The 14,643-nt window shown below is 38.0% G+C and overlaps 1 protein-coding gene across 1 annotated transcript in view; it reads left to right on the forward strand.

Moving 5' to 3' along the window:
• The window catches only part of LGI1 (leucine-rich, glioma inactivated 1), a 12,464-nt gene extending 6,505 nt beyond the window's left edge, over positions 1-5,959 (forward strand). Inside the window, exons 5-8 of the mRNA XM_009072877.1 lie at positions 2,640-2,711; positions 3,948-4,117; positions 4,538-4,702; positions 4,787-5,959. Coding sequence (XP_009071125.1) covers positions 2,640-2,711; positions 3,948-4,117; positions 4,538-4,702; positions 4,787-5,601 — 1,222 coding nt within the window. The 3' untranslated portion in view covers positions 5,602-5,959. The remainder of the gene's footprint in view (positions 1-2,639; positions 2,712-3,947; positions 4,118-4,537; positions 4,703-4,786) is intronic.
• The last annotated feature ends 8,684 nt before the right edge of the window (positions 5,960-14,643 follow it).

Consider the following 14,643-nt stretch of genomic DNA (forward strand, 5'->3'; position numbering starts at 1 on the left):
TTACATCTGGCTGAAACCAAGCCTGCTGTGACTACTCTTGTAGATGAAGTTACTTATGGAATGGCTGTAGGTCTGAGGAATAGGAAAGTGAAGGGAGAGGGGAAAAAAGTATATAAAAAGTCATGCACATCCCATAAAAATCCATATTAGAGGTACAAGCATAATTATAGTGTTGTTATAAACAGCAGATAATTGGACAAGGCTGGTAACTGGGACCCTATCTGCAAAATGTTTATGCACATGAATAGCTTTATATTCACAAATGGGTCCAGTACATTATTTATCATATTCATTTATTTATTTAGTAGCTGCTGCTGCCAGTGAACAAATTGCTTTTCTAACACAGAGGAAGGCACAGTTTCTTTTCCACAGGTCATACTGTCCAAGAGTAACATCTTGTCTTGCCTGTTACATTGGTTTCTGGGGTTGCTTCAGGAGTTTCACAAGAGAAAACATATGCAAAAGACAGAACCACATTTGAGGAGCCAATGCCATTTGCATGCAAATTTTTTTGGGACACAGACTTGTGCATGACGCTGCTATTGTCCATGGAGCACTATTCACAAAGACAATGAGGCATGTGCAGGAAATAACTGCAAAGGCCCCACAGAATGTGTCTAGTTTAATCTGCTTGCAGAACCACTCCCCATCCTTTGGGGAAAATGGCACATACACATTAAGAATCATCACTTTGCACCCTGAGGCATTTTTCATTTAAGAAGCAAGATAGTACTTGTGTACATAAAATATATTAAATAGAATCGTAGTAAATAAGCATACAAATGAGTTCTGTGAAGTTAGATAAGGTGAACTTTGCTCTATTTATTCTGTTCACTTCCTTTTCACAACATAAATTTTGCGATGCAATAAGCTACCCAAACATTTGTATTTTTATCCTGCAATTAGCTCTGATAATTATGGTGTGTCCTTATTGTAAAGGAGAGCCATCTAGTATTTATTGTTATGCAACAGGATTTATTTTCTGGCCAGAGTAGACTTAAGAACAGAAAAATTAAAGAAAAATAGCTTCTTTTTTTTTAAAACTAATTTAATGTCAAAATCCTACAGTTAGCATTGGATGATAATTTCTATGCACAATATATAATTTTGATTGCATTTCTTTCAGAACTGTGAGCATAAGTTTAACTGCATGTTTGAGTCAACCTTTATCCTCTGATTACAAACCCAATACCACATACAGCACCAGCTAGCCAAGCCAGTCTTTTCTAACATACAAGTATGGAATAAGAGTGGAATATAAAATGCATAATTTTCATCCAAAAATTGGCAAATGTGTAAACACTGTCTGAATTTTCCTGTCAGTCATATTCCCATGGCAGTGGTGAACCACTGCTACTTCCAAGGACATCATCCCTTTCAGTTTGCTGCATAACAATATATAAAAGCTATATAGGGCATTAAACTTGCCTCAGCTTGCAAGTCCACATAGCCTTGTCCATGTGAGTCACCTGACTTTTAAAAAATTGCTTGAGCACAAAATCAGGCGTAAGCGAAGCACATGACACATACACATACAGTGTTACAATCAGATGTACTTTGAGAGCAGTGAAGTCAGAATGGACTAATGGAATCATCCCATATTTGCTATTCCTGATAAGGCAAACACTTAATTTTAAATGAGGCAGCAGACCTAGTACATCTGGGCCTGTTCTTGAATTAAGTATATGCCTAAATGTCTTTGCTTGGCTAAGGAAATTGTGGTTAATAAATAACTTTTATGCTTACAAGTTAAAGCAGAAGAGGTTCTAAGTCTTACTAGGTACAGATTCTAACTGGGGTCTTAAACTAGTATGATTTATTTCCATTTTTGTTTCTTCTCATAAATAATAAATAATTTTGTTAATTGAAAGAGGCATAGTGTATATCCTACAACATTATTCTTTTCCTGTCATGCCTTCTGTGACATTTCCAAGACCTTTGGTGGACTCACACAGACACGTCTGACTGAAATGTAATATATTGTTTGTTCAAACCTGCTCACATTTCCTCCTCACTTTTACTAGCTAGAATACTCACTGATTTTAAATGTTTTCCCAATATTAAAAATTGAGAATTAAAGGCAATTTTCTGCTGGTCTCATCCACACATGCAGGCACATTCCAGGAAAGAAAATCATGCTTTTCAGCAATTTATTGTCTATTACTACATATTTCCAAAAACTATGAGCTAAACCTAAATCTATTACTATGTAACACAGTATTAAGATTTTCCTTCCAGAGAAGATACAAGAAAGTGGGGAAATTCCAGTAATGTGAACACTGTGTATTGGGATCTCATAAGGAAAACATCAGCAGATCAAATCATGAGTAATTGTTTTAAAATAATGGTGTTGGCAAAACACCAAAGGTGATTGCACTTTTTACCCTGCTAAGTGAAGTATTGTCAATGCTGCAAGGCTGCTGAGGGTGAGAAGGCAGGAGGCATGGCACTTTAGTAGGAGGAAAAGTCACAAAGTAAATGAGCTATCATTAAAAACAATCTTGTAGAACTAAGTGCTGGAGAAACCCAATATTCTTTACTGTAAGAGAAACACACACACACACACCCCCAGTATTACACCTTGCAAAAGTGTGTAGTTTCATGAACTAGCACTAATACTGAAGTGTCTTCTTTTACAGGAGTCTTGCAAATAATAATCTCCAGTCGCTTCCAAAAGACATATTCAAAGGCTTGGATTCTTTAACAAATGTGTAAGAAGAAATTAATTAATCTATTAATTATACCAAAAGTATAAAGAGATTATTTCAGAGGACAGTCTGAGTAAACATCCAAACTGGTAACCAGTAATGGGGTCTTATTACTGGGTAGAGACTACATAGTATGGGTAGGCTTGTTTTTTTGTCTAATGTTGGTAATTTGTGTTAGCTTTGTATATTCCACCAGTTATGAAGATAAGTAATATTGTTAGTAGTTATGTAATAGAGCTGCATGTTCATTAAGACTTAGTGAATAAGTAGGAAGTATCCTTAGGGATGCATGAGAGAGCAAGGCATGAGGGGAAAGTGGGAGATATTTAATGGACTAACACTTTAATGTGCTAGTAATTTCTGGGAAAGCTATTGCTTGTCACAAAAGCTTGTGTCTTCGTAAGTACCACATCCCATACTAAATCTAACTACAACCAAACCAAAACATCAGCTTGTTTAAATACATATTTTAAATACTAGTATATATACAAAATATAGACAAACACAAATCCTATAGTTGCTTCACTGAAATAGGTCCTGTTCAAAATATACCAAAACCCGGTTCACCTGATTTGGGACAGTGAGCACAGAACCTCCTTTGCCTGCTCCCTGTATTAACAAGGGAGGATGAATTTGTAGTGCAGAGCTGCAGTAGTGAGATGTGGAGATGGTCAGTGTATCTGGTAGCATTACTTGGCTTGACTGATCATAGCCAGGTGGTTACACAGTCTGGTCCTGGCGCTTGCTGTTCCTGTACATACGATCGGAAATCTGACTGAAGACAGCTGTAAAAGACTTGAACAGAACTCCTTTGCTTGTGTCTCCTAAAGCCCTAAATAAGCCTATCTAAAGGAGATAGAGAATACTGCCTGGCTGAACATCAGGTGATGTAAATTCCTTATTATTGCTTATTATTGCTCTCCCTGAGAAACAGTAATCCAAAAGAAAGAGGGGTCAATAGTTTGGAATGCGTTTGCCTACCTGTAAACTTGGGGAAATCAACAAAATTTCCTACTGATCATCAGATTAAGGTCTCCCTGATTACCTTAATATAATTAAATGTTTGTGGGTGCTGGTATGTAGATTTAACTGTGGGTCAGGATAAATGAAGCCAGGAAGGCATCAAGTAACCATAAGAAAAAGGGCACATGTTTAACAAGATCCTGTTTTGTTGTCGTCCTGCATGGAGGAATACATCAGCTGCCTACTCATTTTCAATGCCTGATTTATTTGTTGTAGAGATCTTAGAGGCAATGCGTTTAACTGTGACTGCAAACTGAAATGGTTAGTGGAATGGCTGGGCAGCACCAATGCAACAGTTGAAGACATTTATTGTGAGAGCCCACCAGAATACAAGAAGCGCAAAATCAATAGCCTCTCTCCAAATGAATTTGATTGCATTATCACAGGTAATGTGCTTCAAATTATTTAATCCTGTTAAATTAAAGCCAAAGCTGTATTTTTTCATTCTAGAGTCCATTTTTTCAGGAAGTCTGCATACTGGATGGAATTTCCACTAAAATCAGTATGAATTCTGTGCAGATGTAAGTCTGACAAGGGAATCATTTGTGATGGGGGGTCTTATATTGCAGCACCTGCTCAGACTTTAATGTGTTACATAAGGATTTGGAGAGCTGGGATATAAAACAGCACCTCTTTTAATTGAGAAAGATTGAAAACCAAGTTGCAGTGTTCCTCTATCAACAGGAAGATTGGAGTAGTCATTAAATAGTGTCATTTGTAATGAATTGTTATCTGTTAAGCAGATTTTTTCAATACAGTATGTAAAGCATCTCTGTAATTATCATCTGTTGTGTGCACTTTTACAGAATTTGAAGTTTATCAGTCCCTACCATACCAATCTCTGTCAGTAGATACTTTCTCATACATGAATGATGAACACGTGGTTATTGCTCAGCCTTTTACCGGAAAGTGCATCTTCCTTGAATGGGACCATGTGGAAGTGATGTTCAGGAATTATGACAACATTACAGGTATGAATACAGCTCAACAGATACCATTGGAACAGCTGATCCAAAAAGTGGTGCTAACCTTGTCTTTTACTTTTCTTTTTATAGGTACTTCAACTGTTGTGTGTAAACCTATAGTTATTGAGAGTCAGCTGTACGTCATTGTCGCGCAGCTGTTTGGAGGCTCCCACATATATAAAAGAGATTTTGCTAATAAGTTTATAAAAATTCAAGATATTGAAATCCTTAAAATCCGAAAACCCAATGACATTGAAACTTTCAGGATTGCTGAAGACTGGTATTTTGTTGTGGCAGACAGTTCAAAGGCTGGTTTCACCACGGTTTACAAGTGGAATGGGAATGGATTTTATTCCCATCAGTCTCTGCACGCCTGGTACAGAGATACTGATGTGGAGTATCTTGAAATATCTGGCAAACCACATTTAATTCTGTCAAGTAGTTCCCAAAGACCTGTAATCTATCAGTGGAACAAAGGATCAAATGAATTTGTTAAGCGGTTTGATATCCAAGATATGGAAGATGCATATGCGGTGAAACATTTCAAGGTGAAAGAGGATGTATACATTTGCCTAACAAGATTTATTGGGGACTCTAAAGTAATGAAATGGGGTGGTTCAGCATTTCTGGATTTACAAAGGATGCCATCCCGAGGGTCAATGGTATTCCAGCCGCTTCAGATAAGTAATTATCAATATGCCATTCTTGGAAGTGATTATTCTTTCACTCAAGTCTATTATTGGGATGCAGAAAAGGCAAAATTTGTGAAGTTTCAAGAATTAAACGTACAGGCACCAAGATCTTTCAGACATGTCTCCATCGATAAAAGAGATTTTCTCTTTGCTTCAAGTTTTAAGGGAACTACATTGATCTATAAACATGTCATAGTTGACTTAAGCGCATGAGACTCCGAATTCTGAGATTACATCAGACTTTCTACCCTAAGTGGACAAAATGAACTAAATGCATGATGACTCTCTTATCTTACTTCCAAATGAATGCCTTTAAAAGTTGAGATTGCTAGAACAAAGTATTACTAGTATCTTCATCTTAAATTGTCAAGTCTAGTGGTGTTGGAAGTTGCATTTTTTAACAAAAAAGAAATTAAATTAACTGTTCTTTGCATCCACAATCTGTAAATATGTGTGCAACTGCATCTGTTGCTATAAAGAATATTAAGATGTACTTTTCCATTTATTTATTCACCTGTTTGAAACAACTGCCAAATAAAATGTTTACATTTTGTGTCTTTCACATTCCAAATATTATTTGCAGGTGATACTTTTTATTTGTGTATATATTATACACATATAAAATAACTCCAAGAAGGCATATTGCCCAACTCAGTGTTGTACTACATAGAAGATGCACAATGGCAAAGATCAGGTGGGTTTTACATACAAGAAGAAGCTCTTGATAAAAGTACTGCATTGAAACACAAGACTATGAATTGTCACCTGGATATAACCTTGCAGATACGTGAAGCTTCACTGATTTAAACACGACTCTACCCAAACAAAAGAACTCAGCTCTATAGGTCTGGTTGTAGGGTGAAGGGTTCAGTTACATCTCATTGTAGGATGAGGCTTCATACCGTGTATAGCTGGAAGTACCTGATCTTCCAAAAATTTACAAAGAACTCAACAGGATAAAAGGCAAGATAAAGATCTGTCTTTCTATACCTGATGCTGAAGCAGCACAAAACAAATCTCTTGTATAACACTGGGGCTGTTGCTGTGCTGAGAGCTAGAAGCACAGCTTATTTTTCAGCTAGCTTCATTTCTGTCACACATCACTTGCATGAATTCTGTGTGTCTCTGTCAAGTCTTTCCACTGTTATTGCAACTATTTAGTCTTCAATGAATTTATTGCTTATTCTGAATGAAGCCAGTGAATGTGAAGTAATTTTTTTCCACTCTCCTGCAATGAAGTTTAGTAACAGTTACTTCTGAAATTCAGGGAACCTTGGATCTGGCAGGACAAATTTGGTTTTTATAGCATATGCAACTCCAGGAAAGCTACCTTTATCTGTTAAATTATGCCAGTCTGAATTTGGCATCAAAATCTATTACAAACTCAAAATAGTCTTTTGTTTACATACATCTAGTGCATCACTTGTGAGAAACCTACACTGCTGCTGAAGATGATTTGGTACAGCTTGGGAAGAGAGCTCAAGTTTATTTTAGACACCTTTGCACTTCACTTGAAGTTATCAAGCCCTGTGCTCCAGTGCCATCTTTAAAATACACACATGAACACTGTGTATGTTTGTACACATTTTTAACATTCACAGACATTGATTGGCAGATAAGACTAACCATACTATGCATGTCAGCTAATCACATAGGCTGATTAGTGTATATTTTAAGATGCCAGTCCTAAACAGTTAGCTTCTGTAATAAAGAATGGAAGTTTTTTTGTATTGAAAAGAAAAAATCCCATGTAAACAATACTACTCTAATAAGTTATTTTTTTCTGATGCCTTTTTATCTATAGCTGCCGATGCTCTGGTCAGTATTCAGCTTAATAACTACCTGTTCCATAAGTATTTACAGTGTGACTAGAAATATTTTAAACTATGTTTCACAGCTGGAACCTCCATTTTTTTTCTTAATAAATACATTTCCGAAACTCATCTTGATAAATCACTGCTTGTTTGACAGGTTTCCTTTATAGGTCAAACCTCATTTCCTTTCTATATTTTTAGCTTTTCTATGAGGATGATTTCAAACCCCAGATGAACTCACATAATCCCTTCTATTATGCCTCAACATTGGCTGCACATCTCTGATTGCCAGCTCAGTTTGTCCATTTCTTCTTCAGTGCACCTTGCATGGCAAAGGAATGAAATGCAAAGCCATGAACCCATTTCCAATCTACCAGCAAACCATGAATTGTTTTCTACTTCATCTTGTCTCTTGTTACAGTCTTTTACTTAAGGTCCTATTGAATTATGTGCACTGGTTCTTTATCTGATTTTTCCTGTTATACTTGCCTACATGGTCTTTCTATCAAATTATCAAGACAATGTCTCTGTATCCTTCTCATTATGGACATATTATGAACATTTGGCTGAATTTAAGTAGAGTTGGAGAATCTTTCTAATCTGCTAACAACACTTATTTGCAAACACAATACCCTAATGTATCATCTCACAATTGTACCTTGAGAAAGTTTTGTTTCAGAGCCAGGCAGCTATGCTGGCTATGCCCTATGCTATAGCAGTGCTATGATTGTTTTCCTGAGTTATCTTATTCTGAAATAATATGACACACCTATGGGAATTCACTATTACTTCTGGGCTTAAAGGGAGAGTTTAAAAGCTTGCAAGGGTGTGAGTCACTGGAATTTTACATTCACAATATCCATAAAGCTAGCCAAGGTGCATTGGAGGGTAGCAAGGGATTACTCTGCTGCAGTGCACACCTGTGCTATCAGTTTGGCTGTTCCTACAGGAAATTTTACCTGTAGCCAAGCACTAATGATTTGGGAAGTTCTTAGTGCCTATGTCATTTTTGGAAGGTCAACTAATTACTATAAAATGCTGAATCTAAATCTGTTCTCTTTTGAAAATCCCTTTGGTCAGCCTATGTCAGGTGGAGACTCACAGGGACTACAGCCAGTCTCTTATTGTGCAAGTATAGCATTTCTCTGCAGCACATGAGGAACCGGGGTATTTTTAGAACAGAACTCATAATCCTTAACGTAGAAGAGCGTAAAGGCTCATTAGGTGGTTCCCTGTGCTGTTTCTTCCTAATTTCAGAGACTGGGCATTTTAACAGCTTGTCTGAGCATAAGGCCATATTCCATCCTGCTTCTCTGCTCAGTATTCCTTCTGCTATCAGTAGAAGACTCAGACAAAAACTAGACTAGAACCTTTTAGCACATATATATTGATACTTTTTAAAAATGTGGTTTAAAAACCTCCCATTTCTTTCAGCAAAGTCTATGTTATTTGTGGCTAACTGATTGTCTTCTGTGATTGTAATGGACTTTCTACACTCCCTAAGTGTTTTGTTTATAACTGACAGAGTAAGTAAAGTACTAAAAGTATGACAGAACACAGTATTGAAGGTTATTAATGGATACTGCTGGTCTTTGATGCTGCTTAGTCATGTTAACATTTAAGACAGGAGAAAATGGTTAATGGAATTGTATTGTATTCCTACAACTACTTCATTATATTTTTAATAGAGCACAATATAAAAGAATATACACCTCTCCACTCTGGAAGAGATAGATAAAATACATTCAGAACACTTGATACTACACCATGTGTAACTTTTCTGTTTTGTCTGTTGTAATGTCTAGGACTTGCAGGTTTTTTGTTTCTACTTATTTTCCTTCGAAAAAAATATTCCAAAATGCCCTTTTCCTACTAAGAAGAAAGTTCAGTAAGGGAAAATCTTGTGTAAGGTAACAAAAAAACCAGAAATGTATTATTGGCTTGTATTTCATTTTAATTATAACTTAATTCTCTTATTTTAATTTTTAACCTTATTTGAAGGGGTTGTAACAGCCATTCAAAGTGCACTTGAGGATTTTTAGCACAGTTAATAACGTGTGATATGCTTTGATATGTTCTAATGGGAAGCTCACTGTCTAACAGCTGTATTTATGTATATGAGCATTACAATATATTGTGTTAGCATCCAATGGAAAATAAAGAATATTTAAACCATAGAAGTAACAAACAGTTCTCAGATTGATAACAGCACCAAGAGAAAACAGACAAGTCAGCATGGCCAAAATGTTACAGCTAGGGACAGAATATAAGCGCACAGCAAGTCTCAAGAGTCTGAAGTTTTCCTTTTGAAGGAAACACATGAAACACATAATGTGTTTCTCCTTGGTGGGAACCCCTGAAAAACCAGACAATCACCCAGTTCTTGCAAAATATAGCAAGAGGTTTACAAATTTGAAGCTCTACATCCATGATCCCAATATGTGGAATTTTTTTCCTTTGGACACCTCTTGTTACCTCAATCTCAACAGTGGTGACACAAATGGAGTGGGAAGCAGGCTACAGCCCACCAAACGGGCCAGGGCCCTGCCAGGGCTGGGCAGAAGTTAAGCCAGGTTCGGCAGATGGAAAATGCAAACCCAAACACTCAATTCACTCAGCTGTTAATGCCTCCCCCACTGCCTAGCAGGTTTTCTCTCCGGTTTGTTATACATATTGCCAACACTTGCCGCTACCTTTCATATCCCTGCAAGACTTCTCCTCTCATATTTGCTGATCTGGAGACTGTGGTATTAAAGCTGTGATTTAGGCTCCTATTGATTAGAATGGCTGAATGTGTTTTTGTGGCTGGGAACTGACCGATAAATGTTGAGGTCTTGGGGAGTTCAATTCCTGCAGGCCAAGCTGTGGTACACTGCCTGACTTACTGCTAATGGCAACTTTTCTTCGTTGCTGATGCCTCTGAATTCTAATGGCTGGTGTTACAGGCATGTCTCTGTTTATAGTTCACTTCAACAAAGTGCTCAGAGGCGAACCTAACCCTATTCCTATTCAGGAATTTTCCTGAAATGAACTATAACCACAAAGACCTCCAGTGTGTTATACAGAAGTGGTGTTGTATTTGTGCTCTGAGACTTTGAATCTCTCCAATTAGTAATGCTAGTGTAATACTACTGTCTTCAAATTTGTTACAGTGGAAAGCAATTTGCCCCTAAATATGCATATTTATATTCATATAATTGTTTATTTATACTCCAAATAAACTGAAGTGGATGATGGCAATAATTACGTTACTGTTCCCAATCTCCCATTCATCAAATCAATTTCTGAATTCCCAAAAGTTGTTTCCAACTCAGCCTTACTTTATGCTTCCTACTGAATTCTTTCAATTGAAAAAGGACTTTCTGACCTATTCTCACTTCCTGTTCGAAGGCCTGGATAGCGACAGCAGTATGTTAGCAAGTTGTCAACCTGCCCAGATGGTGAGCATCCAAGAATGCTGAAAGAGCTTCAGAATAAACAGGCTGATCTGCTAAGAATACACAGTCCTTCATTAAAAACCATTTATGTGCAAAAGGACTGGAAGTCACAAATATAATGTCTATTTTTACAAAACGTTCATGGGATAACCAGCAGTTTCAGACCAGTAAGATCCACATTTATCTGAAACTAAAAATGGAAATGAAAGTGTAAAATTTCAGGAGAAACTGGGTAACTAAGCAAGTGGGACAGGCCGACTAGTGAAGCTGAAGGTCCAGAAATGCAAAATATCATACTTAGAAAAGAAATGCTGGCAAAGTTTAAAGTGAGCAGTAAAGAAAGTCAACTTGACAGTGTTATGAACAGCTTAGCAAGACATTAATCTCAATATACAGCTACAGGAAAGACAAATAATGTTACAACATGTGCAGGATAATAGGGAGAATATAACACTACATGTCATGGCAAATCAGTGCTGCATGCAGGACTCATGTAGCCATCCCAAAAACACACTGCAGGGTGATTAAGGACTCAGAGAGATGTGGAAAAACTCATTGAAGGTGTGGAATAAGACAACAGTTAACACTGGCAAACACCAAGCCATAAACCAAAATACCTTTCTCCCCAAATTGAACTGGGGCATTCACTGTAACAGGCAGTTGTTGATGCTATTTTGTAACACAGCATTCAGGAAGTCAAATATGAACAACATGCATAAAAATTATAATTCTATTTTTTTAGTCGTGAAAGTAATTGCTGTTTATTGCACCTCTGTCAGAAGCACTTGGCTGTAGCCATTTTAGCCAAGAGGAAAGCCAAATGAATGTGCTCCAGTGTGGCATTTCCTATTTTCAGTTCTTGAGACACATTGCTCAGAAATTAGCTCAACTTTGTTGTTGAGGTCCACAAAAATATATATATAAGATATACATACAAATTATCCATTCAGAAGCATTTGCAATACTGAGAACACAAGCACTGAAAAAAACCCTGCAAGATACAAGCAACATAATTTCGAGGATGTCAACAATTGAGAAACTTTGGCAAACTATTTGCAAGCACTTGAGAATGTAATTGCACAACTTAGCCTGGATTCAGCTATGTAAGTCCTGACAGATGTAGACTCCCATGGGAGTCAGAACTCAGCGTTTTTATAAGCTTATTATTAAGATTTGAATATTAGAGCTGTAGAAATATTAGTTGCAAAGTACCTTATGATTAAGGGAATAGTATTGTCCTGTGAAGGAGTAATTTCTGAACTACAGGAACAGATTGCCAATACTGGAAAAACAAACAAACAGACAACCCAATGTCACAATTTCCAAATAACTGTGGCATTTGAAACTCCTATCATAGAAATTTAGGGGTTGGAATGGACCATAGAGATCATCTACTCCCAATCCCCTGCCATGGGCCAGGACACCTCCCCACTAGACCAGGTTGCTCTAGGCTTTACCCAACCTGGCTTTGAACACTGCCAGGGTTGGGGCAGCCACAGCCTCTCTGGGCAAACTGTGCCAGTGTCTCACCACCCTCACAGTAAAAAACGTTTCCTAATATCTAACCTAAATTTCCCTCTTTCAATTCAAATCCGTTACCCCTTGTCTTGTCACTGCAACTCCTAACACAGAGTCCCTCTGCAGCTTCCCAGTAGCCCCTTCAGATCCTGGCAGGTTGCTATGATGTCCCCACACAACCTTCTCTTCTCCAGGCTGAACAGCCCCAACTCACTCAACCCGTCTCTGTAGGGAAGGTGCTCCAGTCCTCTCATCAGCTTCATGGCCTCCTCTGGACTTGCTCCAACAGATCCATGTCCTTCTTATGTTGGGGACACCAGAACTGTGTGCAGTACCCCTCGTGGGGTCTCACAAGAGTAGAGTAAAGGGGGACAGTCACCTCCTCTGAGGATATCCTGCTCCCTTTTGTCCCCCATATACAATAGCATCATGATACTGCCCATTCAGGAAAACCACCATGAAATATATTGCTCCAGGGTGTGAAACAAAGGAAGAAAGAGGACAAATCTGGAACATAAAGTTTAATTGCACCAATGAATGTCTAAATTTTATGATATATAGATTATTACTGAAAAGACAACATCCTTTTAATGTTTACATTTGTAGGCATTAGCTACCTGGATTATAGACTGCAAACACCAATAAAAATCCACTGCTGTTAAACAATTCATATGTGCTAGTATTAGTCCAGATTTAAATCCTATCTCTAACCTTTCCTTTGCATTATTTAAGATAACAATAACTCCTTCAAACTAAACTCACTTCAAGGCCAAGACCAAGAAAAATATCTGGTACAACAGCTGCTAGGAAAGCTCTGCCTTTCTCTACAGGGTTCTGGAGTACATCAAGCTGCAACAGCAGTAGGATAATCATATTTTATTAGATTGAACCAAATTGGAAATGAATGTTTTTTCCAGAATTACAACTCAGAATTTCTGTAAAATCATTTTGAGAGCAGTGACACTATCAAAGGATCTAAGAATAAGAAAAAAATGGAAGCTAACTGCTTCACAAACAGTCCTATGACTGGGGTGGTTATGACTTGCCTAAAAGTTGCATGAATGTAACTAAGTATAATTGCACAATGATCAGTTAATTCAATGACATGAACTGTAAAGTGTACCTGGCAAGAGTATTAGAAATAAACTATGCTACAGAATTATCGCTGTATACAACCAGAGCTTTCTTAAGCCTAAGAGAAGTAAGTAAAAAAGCCAGTAAATGGTTTTTCTATAAAGAAACTTTGCCATTTACCGTTAAAAAAAACCCCGTATAACAAAAAGGCACTTCCTTCTCTGAGAGTACCTTGTAGCCCTCCTTGTTCCTGTGCAAGGAGCAGGCAGCCCAGACACTGCCCTTGGAAGAAGGGAACAAGCTCCATGCAAGCCTCAAACAGTGACAATTTCCTTGAAGTACAGCCACAGACCAGACTCCTCTCAGTGACAAGGGCAACTCACAAAGGTCTTGAGGGCACCAGCTCTTGGGTGTCAGAACATTCTCAGTGTTGCTGGTATTTCAGAGGGAGTAATCAGCTTGTGTGTGTCATCAAACCCGAGCTCACTTAGCGTCCACTTGCTGGGGAGCCAGGAACAGATTGCAGAGATCAGCACACTCTGCAAAAGCTTGGTCAGCCCATTCCTCAGGAGCTGCCACTCTGGGACTGTTCACAGAATCTAAGCCAGCTGAGGTCACAGAGATATAAAAATAACCACTGGGAGTAAGACCTGGGTGCATGTGCTCCATCGTCTACCTACTTGGCCAGAAGTGATGCTTATAAAAAAACCCCAGCAGTTATGGGAATTACAGCACGTTGATTTCCCAGGACACCCTCTCAGCCTCCAGCAAGAAAGGCAAAGAAATCATGCTCCTTGCTTTAAGGAGAGGTATCCTTGTGGCCAGCAAAATGCCTAGAATTGGTACCCTGCACACCAGGCAGCAGCAGGGGTTTCTGCTCTAATGAGGAGTGCTCTTCTGCATTGCGGCTCCTGGAGGTAATGAAGGAGCACTGACTCAATTAAAAAGTAATGAAAAAAAAAAGCCCCCACTTATGTCTGTGACTCTGGCAAAGGGAAAAGGTTTTCCAACCTGTGTTGCAAGGTTTTCTCCCCATAACAACAGCTGGAATTGCATTTCAGATCACTCCCCTTTGGACATACTAGTACAAGCAAATTGAGAGGAGTGAGCATTGCACTAGCTTGTCAGAACAAGATGAGAGGTGCACAGGATGAATCATGTTAGTGGTTTATTATGCTTATCACATGTCCACATATAAATACAGAACATATTTTATGTAGTTACACATAATTCACATATATATAAATATATAAATGTATGAGAGAGTCCCAATGCACTAATACTTACCCATCACCTGTCACAAGGTTATGTACATCGTATGTAATTTTTGTTATGGAGAAAAGCAGAAGCTAAGGAAGAATAATCTCCTTCAAGACATATAAACAAATGCTTAATAATTCATAGGAGTTGCA

This window comes from Acanthisitta chloris, unplaced genomic scaffold (genome assembly GCF_000695815.1).
Source record: "Acanthisitta chloris isolate BGI_N310 unplaced genomic scaffold, ASM69581v1 scaffold42104, whole genome shotgun sequence".
Classification (NCBI taxonomy): Eukaryota; Metazoa; Chordata; class Aves; order Passeriformes; family Acanthisittidae; genus Acanthisitta; species Acanthisitta chloris.